This window comes from Tauraco erythrolophus, chromosome 4 (genome assembly GCF_009769465.1).
Source record: "Tauraco erythrolophus isolate bTauEry1 chromosome 4, bTauEry1.pri, whole genome shotgun sequence".
In the NCBI taxonomy this organism is placed as follows: domain Eukaryota; kingdom Metazoa; phylum Chordata; class Aves; order Musophagiformes; family Musophagidae; genus Tauraco; species Tauraco erythrolophus.
This window is the reverse complement of record NC_141468.1, coordinates 41,725,497-41,744,797: the sequence shown is the minus strand read 5'-3', so window position 1 is coordinate 41,744,797 and position 19,301 is coordinate 41,725,497. Positions and strand designations below refer to the sequence as shown.

General features: G+C 45.9%; 2 protein-coding genes across 3 annotated transcripts; one reads left to right on the top strand and one right to left on the bottom strand.

Moving 5' to 3' along the window:
* Window positions 1-4,563: 4,563 nt before the first annotated feature.
* On the bottom strand, window positions 4,564-12,978 carry LOC104382090 (cathepsin E). Of its 2 annotated transcripts, none has more exons than XM_086610044.1 (9): window positions 12,923-12,978; window positions 12,573-12,750; window positions 10,397-10,514; window positions 9,777-9,895; window positions 9,144-9,347; window positions 8,375-8,493; window positions 7,549-7,693; window positions 4,835-4,933; window positions 4,564-4,743 (listed from the first exon to the last, which is right to left on the bottom strand). In XM_086610044.1, the coding sequence occupies exons 1-9, from the start codon at window positions 12,976-12,978 to the stop codon at window positions 4,564-4,566; spliced, it is 1,218 nt and encodes a 405-aa protein (XP_086466170.1). The 2 variants fall into 2 exon arrangements, with proteins under 2 accessions (XP_086466170.1, XP_086466171.1); XM_086610045.1 differs by having other exon boundaries at window positions 8,375-8,497; window positions 9,148-9,347.
* A 4,784-nt stretch (window positions 12,979-17,762) lies between these two features.
* LRRC10 (leucine rich repeat containing 10) lies at window positions 17,763-18,599 on the top strand. The gene has a single exon (XM_009989963.2). The coding sequence runs from the start codon at window positions 17,763-17,765 to the stop codon at window positions 18,597-18,599; it is 837 nt and encodes a 278-aa protein (XP_009988265.2).
* The last annotated feature ends 702 nt before the right edge of the window (window positions 18,600-19,301 follow it).

The following is a 19,301-nucleotide window of genomic DNA, read 5'->3' as shown; positions in this document are numbered from 1 at the left end:
AGAGTGTGATGCCAGCACTCTCCCACGAGTGAGTATGTGAGTAGATGGTCTCCTTAGACAAGGGAGAGACCAGGTATCTCAGGGGCTGAGAAGAACAGAGAGAAGGGGAGACACAGAAGATGATGGGGGCTGCAGCAGCCACCAAGCAGTGTGGACGGTATGGACAGCAAGTCCAGCCAGCTCTCTTGCCCAGAGAACTGCACTTCAAACAACAAACTGGTGTCTCTACCAGGGCAACTGGTAGCACCAATGGCTCCTGGGAGTCTTCAGGACCCCCTGAAGCTGGGAAGGCAATGAACGGATCTGCCTGCTCCAGCTCCTCTTGCCAGCAGCTTAGGTGAGGAGCCCTGCAGTAGGCCGTCAAACACAGCGGGACTCTGCTATCTCATCTGCCCTCCCCACTTCTACTTCTTCCAGCTTCTTTTCCATCCAGGAACTGGCTTCTGTCGGTGTGCATTAGCCATAGTCGAAGTACCACCCTTTCAAATCCTTCAAAGACACTAGACAAAAGCACACATATCTCCATCAGAAGACAGAGGACACTTAGCCCAAGGAAAAGCTGTTCAAACTGATACTATGGGAGCTTCACGTATGCAGAAAAGACAAGCAAAAATTTCCCAGACACCTATGAAGGCACTTCTTCACACCATGAGATGAGGTGATGCCTTGTCTGACAACAGCTGAGTAGTGAGGTTTGATCACAGTTTCAGAGTAAGGTGTTCTGGTGCAACCTCACCCTGACCACTTTGCAATGGCAAGTCAAGCTGCTATGTTCAGGTTTGACCAACAAAATGAGAACCTCAACAAAGTGAAATTATACTGAAATAAATATTATCTCAGCCTAGCAGCCCTATTTTTCTGGATGGCCCTTACAAGGCGTACCCAGCTTCTGGCAGCATCCTCTAGCTTTTCAGTCATCAGAGCCCCAGGCTGCTGACTGTCCCTGGGGAAGAGGACTCTATTGGCCCGTGACAATGGTGGAAATGCATAGTTTTCCGTTCCCTACATCAGCAGAGAAAAAAAGATTTTCCTCCACCGTTACCTCTTTCTTCTCTATTCTCTATTTCTTCTTTTAGCTGAAGCCACACTTTCCAATTCAATATTTTCTCAATTTAATTGCATCTGCAATTGTCAAGGAACTCCATTTACCAAAGAGCTTAACTTTAACAAATGGTAAATTTTAAGTTATTGATTTTAAGGATACCCAGACAACTCCAGTCACAGAGGTAGACACAAAGTTGAAGTAACTGCTGCTCTACTTGGGAGCCTGAAACACTCCTCTATAGCACTTTGTTAAAGTCAGGAGAGTGATACAGGTTTCAGGGGAGTTTGGCCCCCAGCTGCACACATATAGGGAGGGATTTCAGCGACTGAGGAGAAAGCCTGGCCTGTTATCTAGCTCTCTCCTCCCAGTACATAAGCATCAGGAGCTGCGCTCCCTTGGGCAAGGGAATTTAAGTCAGAAATTAGAGATGACTGTAAAGCACTCGCTACAAATCTGCACTGAAGGTCCGTTCTCACCACACCTCCTCACTTTCCTCCTTCACACAGCTTCCACCAGGGCTTAAGGTGTTGGAGCAAAGTGCTCATCCTCCTCGACCCAGACATCAGCATGTTTCATCCCAGCAATGCTAAGCCTGAAGAAGACTTCCCAGCTTCTCATCATCCAGCTCTACTCATCTTCCATCATCTTCTTCTCAGCCTGGCTGCTACCTAGGATGCACACTGCTGTTTTCCACCAGGACATTATGCATCACAATTATGAGCAATGATTTTACTACCTCTCTGCCGTGGTTTAGCCCGGCCAAGAACTAAACGCACTCCCTGGCCCAGCAACTGTCTTCTTTCTTTGATGGGGGCTAAGGGTGGCCACACAGTAGCCATTAGGTAACATATCCTATGTTATAAATAGGAATGACAGCTCTGAAGTCCCGCCATGTAATCTGCAATACACAAATACCATTTCACATATAGCGGGCCAGCTCCAGGTTAGCTGTGATATTCTGTTCGTTGCTTGTAAAGAAGCTGGTGCTGGGGTGAGTTACCAGAAAAATTTCCTCTCCTCATTTAGTCTTATCTCACTTTCGCAAACATCTGTGGGCTCTGATTTGTATTAAATTATCTTTTGGGATTATGTGCTCTCTTAGGCACTTCTCTCAGTAAACCACTGCCTTAGCATGGTACAAGGACTATTTTAGCCAACCCAGCAATTTACAGTTTATGTTCACTGGTATAAACAATGTTGAATTATTGCATGAATAAAGGCGCTTTGAGAAACATAGTCACCTTGAACGTATTGAACTGTAAAGAAGCACTTCTGGCAAAGGTTTGATCTTTCACACAAGTCAACTTGATGTCTACTAGTAACAGTGAGGCAGACCTACAGAAGCTGGCTGGCAAAATTGGAAAAGACTGAGGAGAAAATAGGGCCGGGATGGACAAATAGGTCAGAGCACCAACTTGCTCCCATCAAATGGTGTTAATCTTGAGCAGGGTGTGATATATCAGAAGAAAGAGAGGGCCAGTCCCTGCACATGCTGCCTAACTTTCCACCTATTTCTAGGATGTGTTCACACTCTGCACTGGAATTCGTAGAGCTGAGATGTTGGTGCAGGGAGCGACAGGCTGCAGGAACATGTACCACCCCCCTTAAAATCATCCATCATAAATAACAGATTTCTAACTCTGACTGCAAGCTCATGTTTGGGGAATATATACGTATTTCAGAAATAATGGAAACGTACCAGAGTGTTAAGTCTGTAGTAGAGGAAACAAAAAAAACTCGCTACTGTTAAATGCGTGATAGGACATTATAGATGTTTGTTTGTCTTGATTTATGACCAAACAAATGACGTTTTCTGGACAATTAAGTTAGCTCACTCTGTTCTTTAAGAGTGATATGGACAGAGGGGAAACAAGGTAAGTTTGGCCTGAAATACATGGTAACATCGTACTGCTCAATATCTTGTCTGCAAAAAGTGACAACTGGCAGCAGAGTCCTCGTTGCTAGAGGTCGATGGCCTAGATGCCAAATGCGTAACACAATGTGACTGCAAATAGAGAGTCATGAAAATGTGCACCGGAGAGAGGGAGTATTTCATACTGGAAGATCAGTATTTCAGAGATATTTAGAGGCAAACAGTCTAGCTTTAGTAATACTTATTGAGTCTTACAATTGAAGCCTTAAAATATGAGGGGCTGCAATCGTAACGCTGTCAAGGCCAGTAATGGATATTGTGTTTGGTCTGTGCTAAGCACAGGCAGCAGCAGCAAGTCCCCTGGGACCACCAGCCCCTGCCCCAGCCATGCCGCAGTGGGGCCGGTCTCCAGCTCCCCACGGCCACCCTGTCTGGGAGGTGTCTGGTACCTGAGGCCAAGACTGCAGATGTTTTTCAGCTTCAGGTGGAGGATGAGCAGCCCCAACACATCCCATCTCTCTGTTGCACCCTCTCTTCCCCCTCCTCTCTGGCCTCACCGCACAGAAACTGCCATAAGAAAACATAAAATGAAACAGAAACAGCACTAAGTCCAAAGCAGATTTTGCTTGGTTAAGTTTAATTCACGTGTATGGGGGCAGTGTCAGCTTTAGCGATCCAAACAAATACTCTGATGAGATCATTCGGGCCAATCTTCTTTTGCCAAATCAGCGGAGCTCCCTGCAGCCGTTCCACACCTCTGCCAGCCCTGAAGCTGCTGTCGCTGCTGCCGAGAAGTGTCAGAGCAAGGGGCAGCAGATACTCAGCGCTGGTGTGGTGGTCTCGTAACTCACCTGGGATGGAGGGGCACGGCGCTATCCCTTTGCAAGGGTTGCAGTCTGGGTTTTGTAATGCCAATAGATGCTGTTCCCAGCTGCCCGCGCTACCACGGGGCAGAGGCATCAGATGCTAAAAGCAGCATCTGACCTAAGACATGGACACTGAGACCTAAAAGAGGAAAAAAGCCTCAAGGGAGAACAAACCCAAGGGGAAAAGTAGGTTTGAGAGATGGCATAAGGAGGAGTAGTGGAAATTAGTGGTCACATAGGCATCAGTCAAATTCCTCTTTCTATAGACTGGTTAGAGCAAGCCCATATAAAGAGAATTTACGTGGCACTAAGGAAATGAGGTTAGAAAAACTCCAACCATGGAAAACAGTGAGGAAAAGGAAAGCAGTAGGAAATGAGGTGGAAACTAGCACACAAGAAGAAAAAACGGTACCCAGACCAGACCAGTCTGGAATTAGTTTCCTCCACTCGTAATTGCTGTCTTGTCAGCCTGGCACTGTTCAGCATTTTTATCCTTCCTGCTCTATTGCAAATCTGAGTGCTGAGCTGTTTTCACTTCATCCTGAGAACTGTGATGTCCCATCAGTTATTCAGGAAAAATTGTTTCTCAGTTGTAAACATACAGAGATGGAACCAAACTGTATAATTTGGGACAAGGATCACCCCAAAGCCCTTAAAACCTGAAGGGAAGAACATAACTGCATTTAGGTCCAGAGTTTCAGTTAAAGCCCTTCTTCGTACGTGCATTAAAGATCAGTACATTAACATTTGGGTTAAGGCAATATAAATGCTATTATGACTTAGTAGTAATCCTTCCTATGAACAGCTTTTGCAAATCCCACCCTGTCATTCCCACGGTCAAAAATGCAGTAAAACGCAGACATAAAGACATCTCCTAAAATCCAGAGCGGGCCGGTGCGAGTGGTGATGTCGAGAGACTGAAAGCCGCTCAAGCAGAAGGTTTGGTCTTCAATAGACTCCTGGAAGGGAAAGCACGTGTCTTTGTGGCCGCCTGCTCCAGCCCCAGCTCGGGATGGGGGAACAGGGAGCAGGGAGCCTGCAGATACTCACCTTCATGACATACTGTTCTGCTGTCAGTTTGTACTCGTGGTGTCCAATCGTGAAGCTTATGTGAGGCAAGCTGGACAGTCTTTTGCAGTCTACGAGAAACTGTATGCAATGCACTGATTGAGATGGGATTGGTTCGCCTTTTTTTAAGTATTGGCCTTTGAATTTGAGATTTTTGCGGCAGATAATAGTGAATTTACTACAGAGAAACAGCATCAGGCTGACTTATGGCCCAACACTGCCCTCCAGCTTTCCGGCTCCTGCACTAGGTCAAACCGGTCTAGCATCCCAGACCACTGCACCAAAGCCCCTAGGGACCCAGGGCTGATGAAAATCCTTGTGACTCCCAAAAGGATCGAGGTGAAGGGGAACTCTGACATCCCCCCTGCACAACTCAGAAGCAAAACAGAGTGTGTGAGCCCCAGCGAACCCATATTAGCAAGGTCTACTGAGCAAAAGTCTCATGATGCTCTGGCTAGGACTAGGTGGAGGGAGCTGCCTCCAGCCCATGCAGGGAGTGTCCAATGGCTGCAGCTCACCCTGCTCCCTCCTGTAACGTCATCGTTTTAGGGAGAAATAGCTATTGAGGAATATAGCACTTTATACTCTGCCCTGGAGTGAGATTTAAAGAGCAGAAGAAGGACTAAACTCTAGCATGACCATTAATTTCCATAAATAATACATTCACTTACAGTAACACAGTAGATCATTTCCTGTCCTTTTTAGTTATTTCATGAAACAACTGGCATGTTAAATGGCACTGCAGAATGCTCCGAGCCCCAGAGGGATCTATGCTGTAAACTGTAGTGTTTAAAGTCATTGTTTTCGAGGCTTCCTAGAAGGAAGAACCTACTTTTTTTTGTTGTTGTTAAATCTGCTTTATGAAAACATAGCCCTAAATCTTGTGTACACTTATCAGGTGTTGTACCATTAGAACAAAATAAACCATGGGATAGAAAGGACAAGAGTAAAAAAGCCAAAATAATGGTTAGTAGGATATGAGAAGCAAGACATAATCCATTTACATAGCTAGTACATCCGGAATAAATTAATCCTTGCTGGAAAGAGATAAAAGCTCTGGTAAAATCACTGATGGATGCATCCACTTCTACTAGGATAAATTTGAGCCAATCTATTTAGCTTGTCTGTGATCGCTACAAAAACAGTCATAGAAAGTCTTATTTTCAGGATCATTTTTTGCAGAATCTGAGACGCTGGCTGCGTGTTCTTACATCAGCATTGGAGTATATAAACTTAGAGTGCAATGACCTGTTCTTGCTTATATTATGTAATACAAGTACATTAGGAATAAGTATTTTATCTAAAGCCAATAATATGTACCATTATAAAACCAACTTGTTATTAAAGCATAGTTTGACATGTGTCTGAAAATGTGAATAAAAACAAAATTCAAGGTTTAATTGAGAAAGAACCAGAAGCCTCATGAGTTACACGGATGCAACTCCAGGTTCTCCTCCTACGAAAGGCGGCAGATTAAAAGTCCGCTTTGTCTTCGATCATTGCCCCGTGCACTGGGTAACTGTAACACTCTTAATTTTCTTCTGAGTGTAGTTTAAGGTCAGATCAAGATGACTGCGAAGTTAATGGCAACTGTACGCAGCAGCTTTACAGTGCCCCAACACTGGAGCTGTGGCGACATGGCAGCTACCTGTGGGAGTCAGCCAAGGGCCAGCAATAAGGCACAGTAAAAATAAGCTGCCCTCTCCCTGGAAGTGGGTGGGTTTAGCCGTCTCAGGCTTGTTATCTCAGTGCTTTAGATGTTACAAGGGTTCGGTCATGCCATTTGAAAACTGCCAATGGGGAGATGTGAAGGGCAGCAGAGGGATGTCCCAGTCTGTCCCGCAGACAAGGCGGTGGGAAAGTTGAACCTACCTTGAGCAACCTCGGCTCATGCAAGCCCCCTGAGAGAGGAACAGTGGGCCAGGGACTGCAGATGTGGGGTCAGAGAGACCATGAAGCAGTACATCAAGGCTGTTTTTGCCCACTAGAGGAAGTGCAGGTGCTCCTCAGAGGGCAGGCAGGGATGGGGAGGAGCAATGGAGGACGGAGGAGAAAGTGACAGTGAAGAGAGGAAAACCAGTGAAGAGACAGAGGAATAAGGTTCAGGAGAGAGAATAAGAGACAGTGAGGTCTGTCCTATAGCCCATGGTTCATCTGCCAGGAGCTAGCATTGTGAGCACCACAGCTGTGCATCCCTCCTGGGAGCTCCAGCACAACATCACCTGCTCCGCTGGAAGCTGACAGTGAGAGGTCCCATCAGTGGAGCCATTGTTAGGCTGTAATTGTGATATGTTTCCCTTTCCATTTGGTGCTAACGGGGCTGGCCACCAGCATCGAACCCCTCCTGGCTCGGGGGAGCCAACAGCTATAGCTGGGGACATTGAAAATCCCTGATTTTCCAAAAGAAAATTATCTCTGATGTAGAGTACAAATCAATTCCTTAAAAGATGCCCCTGTTATTTCCTTACACGCCAATGCTGATGAGTACAGGAGAGGAGGTGGACGTTTGGGAGGAGGGCTCTGACAGCAAGGCAAATGGGTCAAAACCAGCTTGCTCTGAGTTCAGTGCTATCCTGGAAACAAGGCTTTCACCTTTCTGAGCAATTATTTTGGTTATTTTCCCATTCTATAAGCTCTTTGCACCAAATAACAGTTTCTCTCCCCCTCTGGCTGTTTTCTGGCTGCATAGTTTTTACCTCTCCAGTATGTGATGGACTTGCCCCAATATACTCCTGTAATCGTCTGATTTGTGAAGAGGGACCAGTGATAAGAGAAGTGCCTGAGTCAACGATGGCTTCGCAGCCACGGGAGCAAAGCGCCACCCGGCCCTGGATCTTTATGCTGCAAGGGGAAAACAAAGCATCTTTAACCATATGGCGTATACACTGTGACCGAAGCAGCATATTTTCGCTAGCTAAAGTACCACAGTGCGATCTGAAGTTAAAACTAGCTGCCAAGCTTTGCCAGTCTTAAAAGACAAGAATGTCTTTAGAAGACAAGACAGTAAGAAAAGGAAACTGCATGAGGAAGATGTCTTGTCTGTGGACCCACTTTTCTCTCTCAGGATTCCTACAGCCCTAATCATTTGCCACCCACTGATGAATTTGTCCTCACCCACAGGTATGTGTCCTCATCGATTAACGGCACAGAAGGAGAAGTGAAGGGACACTGACTACTTTGACAAAGGTTAACAGGAAAGATGAAAGCAGGACCTGACGCTGGATTCAGTTCCTGGATACCTTAACCTCTCAACTGAATAGTGTACCAAGAGTCAACTTGACCATTGGTGTACCGTATTAAAACATATGAAAATGCTCTCCCAGAAACTAGCTTCCTGTATCACAGCAGATTTAGAGAGCTAATAAACCCCAGTCTCATACGGGCAAACCCCCTCTTTGAGAGGCACAAAGGTAAAACACTGCAGCCGAGTCCTCCTACATCTGTATCACTAGGTGTTTCTGCCTCTGCGGGTTTTATCTGGGGAGATGAATTCCACCAGGTATTTCATACATACATACATACTTGTTCACGTGTATTTGCCAGTAGCTTTTCTCAGTGACTGGGACCCAGTGGATTGAACCTTTGTAGAGGGAATGGTCAATCCCCCCCAGGATCAACTCACCACCGTTCTCAGTGTCATCCTCTCTGGAAGCAGAAGACAGGTTAACACAGACACGTGATTGTGCCAGCATGCACCAATGAAATTACACGTAAAAAGCAAAAGACAAACCACATTCCTTTCTAAATTCAGATATGGATGGCTGAAAGGGATTATTTCTAAATTATAACTGCATCTGTCCCAACTCAGAGCCTCCAGAAAACCTCCGAGAAGAGTTACTGTAGGCTGCTGAGGTCTAAGATTTGAATCAGGAGCAGGTTGAGCCAGTTGCTGCTCTCACATCCAAATAAACCTTGGATAAATTGGTGGTTACAGCCAGGTCCGGATGAGGTAACAACATTTCTTTTCTGAAATGTGGCTACTTGGGTGTAGCATGGCATTTCTGTTCATCTGCACTGGCCAGAAGGAAACCTCTGCCAGCTCAGACATGGTGAGCCTCAGCTGGGAGTTTTTCTTTTCCTTATGACCAGCTCCAACAAGAATAACTGTCCATTCAAAAATTCATGGTCCTCCCCAGCATGTTTTTCCTTTTCAGTCTATATTTTTCAGTGTCAAATTGAAAAAAAAAATGGGGAAAATTACTTTCTAGAATTGAAGATTTTTACAGATGCACAGCTGTCCTAACAATTAAAATAGATTTGCTTTTTTTTTTGTCAGTGTCACTTTAAAGACTGACCTTTTCAGATAGAAAGAGAAGACCGGCTCCTCTACCAGCTGCTGGTTCATGATGCTGTCGAACACAGGCAGAGCATTGCCCACTGCTAAGGAGGGGTAGCCCAAGCCCAGCACACCATCAAAGTGGGCAAGGGCAAAGGTCATTCCTGGTTCAAACACCGACTCACCAAAGTCCTGTCCCTTGATGGAGATGTTACTTATCTGTTTGGTACAAGTGAAAGTAAAGACACCATCAATTACATGAAATTAGCCACATTTCAGATCCATATCAATAGATTCATTCGGTTTGCAAAGCCTGAATATACTTGTGTGACTGGCATCAATAAAGCAGGTGCCCATTTGATGAGTAGGCTGCATCAATTCCTTTTAATACTTTAATTCTGTGGATGTCTCTTCATAAACCCAGGGCAGGACCCAAGGAGAGAATCAGAAATGCAAAATAAAAGTTTAAGGATTTGTCTGGGTAGCCCAAAGCAGGAGCAGCACCCACAGCTTTCAGCACCCAGCTTGGTGAGCCCTTGCCCTGCCCTCGCCTAGACCAGGCAAAGTTTTCCAGGGCAAAGCCAGTATCTGAACTGCCCTGAAAACCTGGCTGACCTGGAGGCTGACACCTTTTAGGGGGATGCTCACCTGCAGCGTGTCTTTGCCAGCAATGCCCAGAAGCTCTCCCGTGCCGTACTGCAAGGAGAAGGCTTCCCCTCCGTGCTCATACGAATCCGACAGAAACGACTTAAATTTCTGGTGCACCCCTACACGAAACAAACGACACTGGCACACTGAGGGGGACCCTGGCAATGCACCTGCTCCCTGATGCAGAGCCAGATAAGATGCAGAAGAGACATATTTTTGCTTGTCTTATGAGGAAGGTGTCAACGGAGGTGCCCGTTCCCCCACAAGCCCCCTAGATTTTCTGTACCTCAGAGGTTATTTGGGGGTTTAAAGGTGAATCAAAACAAAAAAAGGGCATTTCCACCACTATTTGTAGCTCCCCTGGGTTTATTTTTGTGTCTTTCACCCCAGGCACCTCGTGGTGTGGAGGATGCTTGGCAGCTGCAACCAGCACCTGCCCTGGCTGCGGGACAGCACGGAGGGCAGAGATGGAGGAGCAAGCTGGGGAGGGGAGGGTGGCCCCCGGGGGTGCTCCACATCCTCCCCTCCCAAATCCCTGCTGCAGGCTAGCTTCTTGGGAAAGGAAAAGTGGCCAAGGTACCCGAGACATGAGGAGCGTAAGGCAGAGTAACGTTTCTTACTGCATGCTTCGCTGATGCAATAAGCGGAAGGGACCCAAAAATTGGAGGAGCCGGTGTCGAACACGACGGTGAAGGTCTGTGGCGGCGTGCCGACGCTCACGGCTCCGTAGTACTGCGCCTAGGGGGGAGGAACAATCCGGTCAGCCCCTGGCTGCCTCCTGCTGAGCTATTCCTGAGGAGAAGGCAGATTTGGGAGCGTGATGCAACACTGTCTCAGGGGGCTCGGTGCAACTTCCTCTAAATGTGAATGCGCGCCAGAGGGAAGCGTGTCTGACTCCACGAGTGGCTGTGGGCAGCAGGTTTCACTCCCGCTGCGTGCATAACAGGGCAGCATTTCTAAAGCCCTTTAAGCAAACGTTCAGTTGGGTTCCTCATGAAGTTGACCATTCCTCTTGCACCGGCTTCAACGATGGCAAGGTCAGCCGTGAGATGAAGCTCTGGCACAACCATGCAGACTTTCAGGCAGCTCACTACTGATGCCAGTAAGAAATCAGTGATGCAAAGACAGCATGACCCACTTCTGCCAGTGCCAGAGGGCTCCGATCAGTGGCACAAACACTGTCACAGGTAGCTGGGCTTTTTCCTTTGTAATTAGCAGCTATTGGCAAGTCAAAAAATGAATTCTTTTGCAGAGATTGTATCTGATGTACCGAACAAAGTTCATCCAGTGGATAAAGAAACCACTAACTGTCCTTGGATACCAATTGAAGCTAGAGATAATCTGAACACGTGAATGCTGGAGTGAAGAGCTTATCCACGTCCCGAAAGCAAGTGTCTAAGTGCCCCTGTCTGGCCCTGGAAGAGCACTTCAGCATTAAGAGACCTATTTTTAGGAAGAGGAATTTCTGGAATTCAAATGCAGATAGAAAAGCAATAGACAGTGCCAAGTCTTTTGTAGCAATACAAATATTTGAATATGTATCTTCAAGGCATGTTTGTTAATTAATACACTGAATATAGTTTCTGATCCCAGAGTTTATGGTCTGAATGAGGTAATCATGAAAAAGTAAGCAAGCACCCTATTTAAGAGAACAATCAGCTATACATAGGATTTGATTCCTTCCTGTATTAAACAAACCTTTATCGATTAGTCTGTAAAGTGAGGCAGTTCTAAGACATGTTGGTGAAAAAAAAAAAAACTGAAAAAACACAAACACACCACATTGAAACCTCCACAAAACTTTTCCTGGTGCCAGCTGGATGTGCTGGGTAAGTGGGTTTTGTTTTGTTATTTTGATGTTTATCCCTCTTTGATAAGCTTTAAAGCAGGCTGAAATTTTCCGGTCTCCTTTGTTCTTCTTCACACACATCTCTAGCTCCTCTTGACGTATTCGTTTATGGCCCTCACGTATCAGGAATTCTTGCTGAATTGATTTGGCTTTCCTTTCCCTTCTCTTCCCTGTTCAAATGCAGCCTCCACAACATTTCTGTTAGCTTGCCTTTAGATAAGCATAACAGAAGAACTGAATAAATCAGAAAACAGAGACCAATCAAATGGACAAAATGCTAAACTCAGGAAAGACAATTTACAAAATGGTCGACTTGCTGACTTGCCTGTCTGAGATCCAGTGAAACTTGTATTTTTCCTTTCTCAGTTCAGATGGTAAATTCAGCCAGGTTAGTGTAAAACCCAGGTTGGTCTCAAATATTTAATACATACTAAGCTCAGGAGACAAAAGCAGAAAAATAAAAACTCTACTTGGGACTTTGTTGTCACTGATTTATTACTCCACATGATCAAATCGATGAGATTTAGGGAATTTTTTTATAACATGCAAACATCCCATTTTCTGATAAATAGAATACAGGTAAATGAAGTAATCAAATTCTGCTACTAAAAACCAAGTCCTGAACCAACATTGACACAGGCAAACCTCCCACTTTTGTTTGGAGACCCAGTCAAGTCCAATACACTTCTATACAAAAATAAAACTTGTCACAGTTCTACCACTGCTCAACTACATCAGCTTGCTACCTGGGTCCCATGCCAACCTACATCTATACATGCTTTATTTTGCAGACTGGTAAATTAATTTTTTATTATCAGTATTTATAGTGTAGAGCAACAAGCCATTTCAAGCCCTAAAATTTCACTGAGATACTAGATTTGAAATGTTCTGGGGAAAACTGCCTTCAGGAGGAGTCCTTATGATTGCATTATCAAAACTGTACTTACATTCATGTAATCATACAGCCTTTCTGAAGTGGTTCCTATCGATAGAGCAATATCTGCAGGGAAGCAATGCAGGTACCTCCGGGCAAAAATGTCGGGGTGGTGATTCCTCCAAAATTCCTCTAATTCTCCCTTTTCCTTCAGCTGTTTCTTGATAGATTTGAATCGAATGAGGGGGATTCTGTGCAAATAAAAAATCACACAAAAATGAACTCATTTTCCTTTCTAAAGCTCTCATATATTCTTTTTTTAAAAAATTGTTTCTTTTTTGAGACCTCAGGTAGCAACAAGTGTGGGTCAACCCCGGAAGCCAACTGAGACACACACCAGCGACACTAGATGTGTTTTCTTACCGTTCCATGGCCACTGTGAAGGGCATGTAGACCACAGCCAGCAGTATCAGCCTCATGGCTCCAGGCAGTTTGGAGTTTAATGACACTCATTTACTCAGAAGTCCCTTTTAAATATCTGCTGTCAGCAGAGGGCTGTTCGCCAGGTCAATCAATCACAGGAGGTCAGTACTTTGGCAGAAAACCTATTAATTTGCTCTCAGAGTAACCACTGGTTGTGCAAGTATCAGTGTCCAGTGGAGCTACCAAGGCACAGATAACCAGGGCACAGTCTAGACCAAATAGACGTTTTACTAACAATCCTTAATGTCTTTTATGTAAATGTAATAAATGGGGTGAGCTTGGCTCCAGTTAGCATGGGAAAGAGGAGACGATCCAAGGACTTGCCTGGTTCCCTCCAAGTAAGCTGCTTTTCAAGCTCACTTTAGTAATAAGTGACCCAGAAGCATCTGAAGCAGAGAAAAAGGACATAATATATAACCATTCCCCTTTTACATGGAGACATTTCAGCAGGACTGAGTAGACATACATTTGACAGGGTTGTGACAAGTCATCCTCTAACAACTGAAGATTAATTCCCTACTTACGGGAGAGCTTCAGTCCAAACATAAATGTGATTGTCACCCCCAAAAAACAGGTCATAAAAGTCAAAAAGATGACAGCTTGCAACACGCAGTAATAAATAGCCAGTGGTTCTGTACACATTTCAGCAAGGTGTTTGGAAACGCTCGCTGGGATTTATTTTCCTGCGAGTTTCCTGAGGTTGGCGGTTCTCACCCCTGCTGGACATTTGGGTTCAAGTCAAGTTGGCAGAAAAATAATGGTGTCAAAAAGAAACTCTGATCTGACAGACAGCAACCCCAAACCCATTAGCTGCTTGGGAGGAAACTCAGCACTGAGTCTGCAATTTACTTACAAGACTTTTTGAATCTTTCCTCTGCACAAGAAAGTGTGGTGAGCAATTACGTACTGCAGCCCAGCATACTTTAAGGATAAATTTGAATAATCAGCCATTTTTGTTCAAAAGACTATGCTGCGATGCTGGGAAAAGAGCCATAATGATTATTTCCCTGCAATACATTGCTTATTTAAAATAGACTGTTTACCACGTGAAGGTGAACTGGGACTAAGTAACCCCTCCAAAAGAGAGCAGATGCGTGACAGCGTGCAGCAAAGAATGAATGTCAAGAACATGGAGGAGGCAGGAGTCATCGTCTGCACTAGTGGCAAAGCTCCAGTCAAGAAAAAATAACAGAAACAAACAAACACACAGCATTTGTGAGCACAGAAGGGGTCTAAATGCCTGTCACAGACTTTAAATAAATGTAAAGCAAATCACTAGCAGCATGTACTGAAGGCATTCTTAAAAATTGTTCCTTTAAGTCTCTTTCCTTGCTATGTCAGGGAGAGACATGAGAGCCTTAAAATGAACAAATGTAGAGCTCTATTCATTAGTCCCCTGGATTTTGAAATACATGCTTTGCTTCTTCAAACTTACCTCCAAAATTGTGAGGGCTACACAACCTGCTCTCAGCAAAGGCTGAGTCTGGTGTCATCATCACACAGCTGTGTGTAGAGCTTCGAATCTGAAAAAGCACCAGTATTTCTGTATTTCTATCCTAATGGTTTATTTAAAAAAAAAAAAAAAAGAAATTAAAAAAATGCAGGAATAACACACAGTTTTTATATTGATTTTGATTTTATTGTGATTTTTTTTTTTAAATTGTCTAGCTCTGAGCAATGTTCCCTGTTTCTTCTGGTCTCAGAGGTTTTACACGTGCTCACAGCAAGCAACCACGTTGTCTGTCTCACCGCCACCCCAGCCACTGAGCTGCAGGAGCTGGGTGCTGGGCATGAGAACGGTGAGCAATAGCTGTGGTCACTTGCAAACTTTCAGAAAGCAAAGGCATTTCTCAAGGAGCGTACACGCGCCACCTGATGCGTAGCAGAGCAGATGTCATGCCCTCTGGTAGGGCAACATCGCTTTCACAAGGGCAAGACTATGTCTGCCCTGAGCGCCTTTATCGTTTGAACTTTTCCTCAAATGCCATAAATGCTTCTGGGAAGCCATGAATGCTCATGCTGGAGGGCATCAGGATAACTTTGAAGACATGAAGTGGCTTTTAAAACACCGCCCTGGGTCTACTGAGGGGACTGCCTTGGCCTTAGAGTCTCCACTGAGTCGCCGATTCTCAGAAGGATCAACATTGTTCATTTTATTGCAAATGTAGCCCTTTATTATCCCACCACACAAAGGTTATTTTTCCCAAATACTCTGATCTCACAGTGTGTTCCGAGCAGACATTCATTTAGCCAACAGAGGTACAAAATGCAGCAACAAAAGGTCATCGTGACTTTTTTTGATAAGCTGGAATAATGATTAAACTACAATGCAGAGGATCCCTAAGAAATAGGCGTCTGCAGCTTAAAAGTGTCATTAAGCAGAAATAATTCAAGGAGAAAAAATATATACGTATTGGTGTCTATAGACATGAGGTATATCACAAAGTTATTTCTCTCCATATGGATTATTAAGAAAAATATGCCTAAACTATATTATTATTATTACTAATACACTCTTACCTAGGCTTTTATGTTGTTCCGATCAGGAGGATATCTGAAGGCATTTGTCCAAGGGACATGTCTTTGCCATGGATGTAAATTCGTTATTATTTAAGCCAAATGCTTTTGCTTTTCCACATCTGTAGCCTACAGTATCTCAAGATGGCGGGGAGCCTTGCCTTGAGAAGGGGCCACAGCTGCTTAGAAGTGGAAAAAAAAAACAAAAACAAAAACAAAAATAACCTGCTGAGGGCCATGGGAATATTCTCTTAAAAGTCAGATCACATTCCGTGGTAAGTGCTGGAAGAAGGGTGCCCTGAGAGATCTAGGAATGCCACGTTCCCCACAGTGGTCTTCTGACAGGGCACGTAGTGTTAAAGCAGTAAAGACATGGCTGCTCTGAGATGCTCATTCAGTGAGAACCAGCTCTTGCTACTGGGATGCTGCACCCTGCACGTCTCACCTTCTGTCATGACGGAGAGTATTTTCAGCACTTCTCTTCCACAGCACGGCTACAGATCACTGAGACGTATCTCTGTTCTTCAGGCTTGATACTCTGTCTGGCTTCTCCGTCCAAAATCTATTTTACGGCACTCAGGTCGCAGCACTCCCTGTTCTCCGTTCTGCTGCAATACTGGTCCCCAGATGCCCTCTCTGTTGTTCTCCTCTCCTAGGAAACCCTCCATACATTTCACAGCATCGCTGCTGCATGGCACAGCCACTCATCTTGCAGGGAAAAGACCAGTGAACATCCTATAGCCTATACTCAGTTGTTAGCTAAGACCTACTTTACATTTCAAAGTGATAGTAGAGAGCTCTCTATTACCAGATGTGACCGAAGATCCAGAGGCCACCTTAACTGTTTGATACTGCCTTTTTGTCAATCTTCTGTTTGCTCTGCCTTTGGTTTTTCTAAGAACACATGACTCCCAGCAACCATATATTTTGGTTGTGTAGCACCTAACGCACAGCAACTGACCACAGACTGTTTGAAGAGAGTACCCTCCCTAAATTATGGTAAATGTGGAAAATGACAGCAACGAGCTGTAAATATCAAAGTAGAGAGCCAGTTGCCAGAAACATTATTTCACATTAAAACACTCTGCCAGTTTTCACACTCAAAGATCATGGTGGAACTATGGTCAACACACAGGTAAGACAATCTCCGAGAAAGCTTAAAACAGCAGCAGCTCAAGAAGTCAAAGCATGCAGAGGTGCCTGCACATAGGAAAGCTACTCCTAGAAATCGGAGCTGCTCCTGTCCTGAATAGCAATAGATTTTGCAAGGGAGGAGGGGAACAGTTTACACTGTTACATCTAAATAGTCATAATTTTTAACATCATACTTATCACAATCATAACAAGTGAGAATCTTGATGGAATTAAATCCATAGCAGGTTATTGCCAGGTTGTGGTACAGACATGGGAATTTACGGACACGGGAATTGCAGTAGCACTGTCGGAAGGCGGCTGGAGAACAGCCTTGGCAGGTTGCGATAGCGAGAGTATTAAACTGCAATTCAGACAAGAAGCAAAACATAATGTAACGAAAAAGGCCCTACACAGTCAAGAGTGCCAGAGGCTATAGTAAACACCATTAAATTAGGAACATAAAGAGCAGAACAGCTCAAGATAGCAGTTTGCCAAGTATTTGTGTTAAAGGTTTAAGATAAGTACTGGGTGGCAAGTTACACTCTGAAATTATGTATTTGACACCTTGCAGAGTAAATCCCTAAAAGTGCCACTCATCTGGAAAGTCAGTCAAGTCTTGACAGGTATTTTAAACAACAATTGGATTACATCCGACGTTTCCGCTAAAAGTTTCATGAAAGCTAAACATGGGAGCTTAAAAATTTGGTCCTGTGTGGTGTTTACTTTCCCAAGCCAATCCCCACAGTCAGCACCAGCTGCACAGACAGCACAGCTGGAATGAGATGTGAGGGGCTGGGGCACCGGGGCGACAGTTTGGGGCAAAATCGGAGAACATTTATAGTGTGCAGGAAGAGGCAAGAAGGAATGTTTTCAGGGGGGCAAGCAGGAGTGCGGGGGAGAGAGGGAGACCTGCACTCGAAGTCGTCCTGTCCGTAAGCCCCATCACCAAACACTCATTTGGTTATCAGAAACATTTCAGAGCCCTTGAGATTAATGGCTGGTGCCATGTAAACAGAGCCTTATATTGGAAAGACAGAGTTACCGGCAGGCCAGTGCACAGCAGAAGACGACCAAGGCGGGCCCCTGTCCCTTGCAGTCCCAGTGACCCCCAAAGGAAGAAAGTCCCAGGATGGGCAACAGTCTGAAAGCCATAGTTGCTTTCGTGCCCTCCGATGAGTGCCAGAAGTACCTCCTGGAAGACCTAGAAGAGATGCCAGTGGATAAAATGGTGGATCTGAGCGGCAGGCAGCTGAGGCGACTGCCTCTGCACATCTGCTCTTTTAGGGAACTGGTCAAGCTGTACCTGAGCGACAACAACCTGAACCATCTGCCCCCTGAGCTGGAGCAGCTGCAAAACCTGCAGATCCTGGCGCTGGACTTCAACAACTTCAAAGCGCTGCCCCTGGTTGTGTGCACGCTGAAGCAGCTGTGCATCCTCTACCTGGGCAACAACAAGCTCTGCAGCCTGCCGCTCGAGCTCCGGCTCCTGCAGAACCTCAAGACCCTCTGGATCGAGTCCAACTGCCTGCAGTGCCTGCCCGAGGTGGTGTGCGAGCTCAGCCTGCTGAAGACCCTGCACGCCGGCTCCAACGCACTGCGCACGCTCCCCGCCCAGCTGCGGTGCCTGCAGGAGCTGCGCACCATCTGGCTGTCGGGCAACCTGCTGTCTGAGTTCCCCTCCGTGCTCCTGGACATGCCTTTTCTGGAGGTGATCGACGTGGATCGCAACTCCATCCGCTTCTTCCCCAGCCTGGCGCACCTTCCCGGCCTGAAGCTGGTGATCTACGACCACAATCCCTGCAGGAATGCACCGAAAGTGGCCAAAGGGGTGCGCAGGGTGGGGAGGTGGTCAGAGGAGACCCCCGAACCCCGCAAGCGGTCCGGGGCAGTGATAGAAATCACGCTCGATGAGAAACCGTCACCACCTCCTGCCGCCAAGCCCGAGCCAGAAGCCGAGCCCAGCTGACGCTCAGCTGCCCGCTCTGGCAAAGGCGGCAGCATGCTCACACCACCCCCCAGCCTCTGCTTCTCCCTTGCTTGCTGGTGCCCAGGGAGCACCACGCCGCCTGGCCAGTCTTTAGTAGGTGCACCAGCTTAGAGCAAGGTGACAGCAAAACTCTTGTACAGACACCCTCTTTTGCGCAGCACCCAGCACTCTCTCTAGAGCAGAGACTTCCTCCCTTTCCCCCTCCTCCCATGCAGGGACCGCTCAGAGTTCGCCCTAGAGATGAAGACACAGTTTAGATGTTTTCCACGGATGGATTGTACAGACCACAGACAGACTTGCTGCTCTTCAACCACGGGTTCACTCCTCTCCTCCTCTCCTTCTCACCTTGCTGAGGTGTCCGAGCTCAGCTGGAAGCCACTCTTCAAGGTGACAATCGCTCCTGGGAGTCACAGCTCTAAAGTAACCCACAATGTTCATCGCAAATGACTTATCTGAAACGCAGCAGTAGCAGCAGCTTGCAGATTTCCGTGCCTGCCGCATGGGAAGCGGTAGCGGAGCGCTGGCTGCCCTATCAAGGAAACAGTGCGTATGTACCAGCGAGCTCTCCTCTTACTGCTGCCACCTTTTCTTCCTGGAAAAGTTGCCACCACTCCTGTTTTGTTATTGCCAAGCAGCGTTTTAAATGACGGTGAGGAAAGGTAGAGGCTTTGCTGCTCCTTT

Excerpts from the sequence above, each read along its gene's own strand:
- LRRC10 (XM_009989963.2), top strand. The coding sequence starts at position 17,763 with ATGGGCAACAGTCTGAAAGCCATAGTTGCTTTCGTGCCCTCCGATGAG.
- LOC104382090 (XM_086610044.1), bottom strand. The coding sequence starts at position 12,978 with ATGAGGCTGATACTGCTGGCTGTGGTCTACATGCCCTTCACAGTGGCC. Across the intron at positions 12,751-12,922 it reads TTCACAGTGGCCATGGAACG|AATCCCCCTCATTCGATTCA; the intron begins GTAAGAAAACAC and ends TTATTTGCACAG. Across the intron at positions 8,494-9,143 it reads CTTTCTATCTGAAAAGGTCA|GATGACACTGAGAACGGTGG; the intron begins GTCTTTAAAGTG and ends GCTTCCAGAGAG.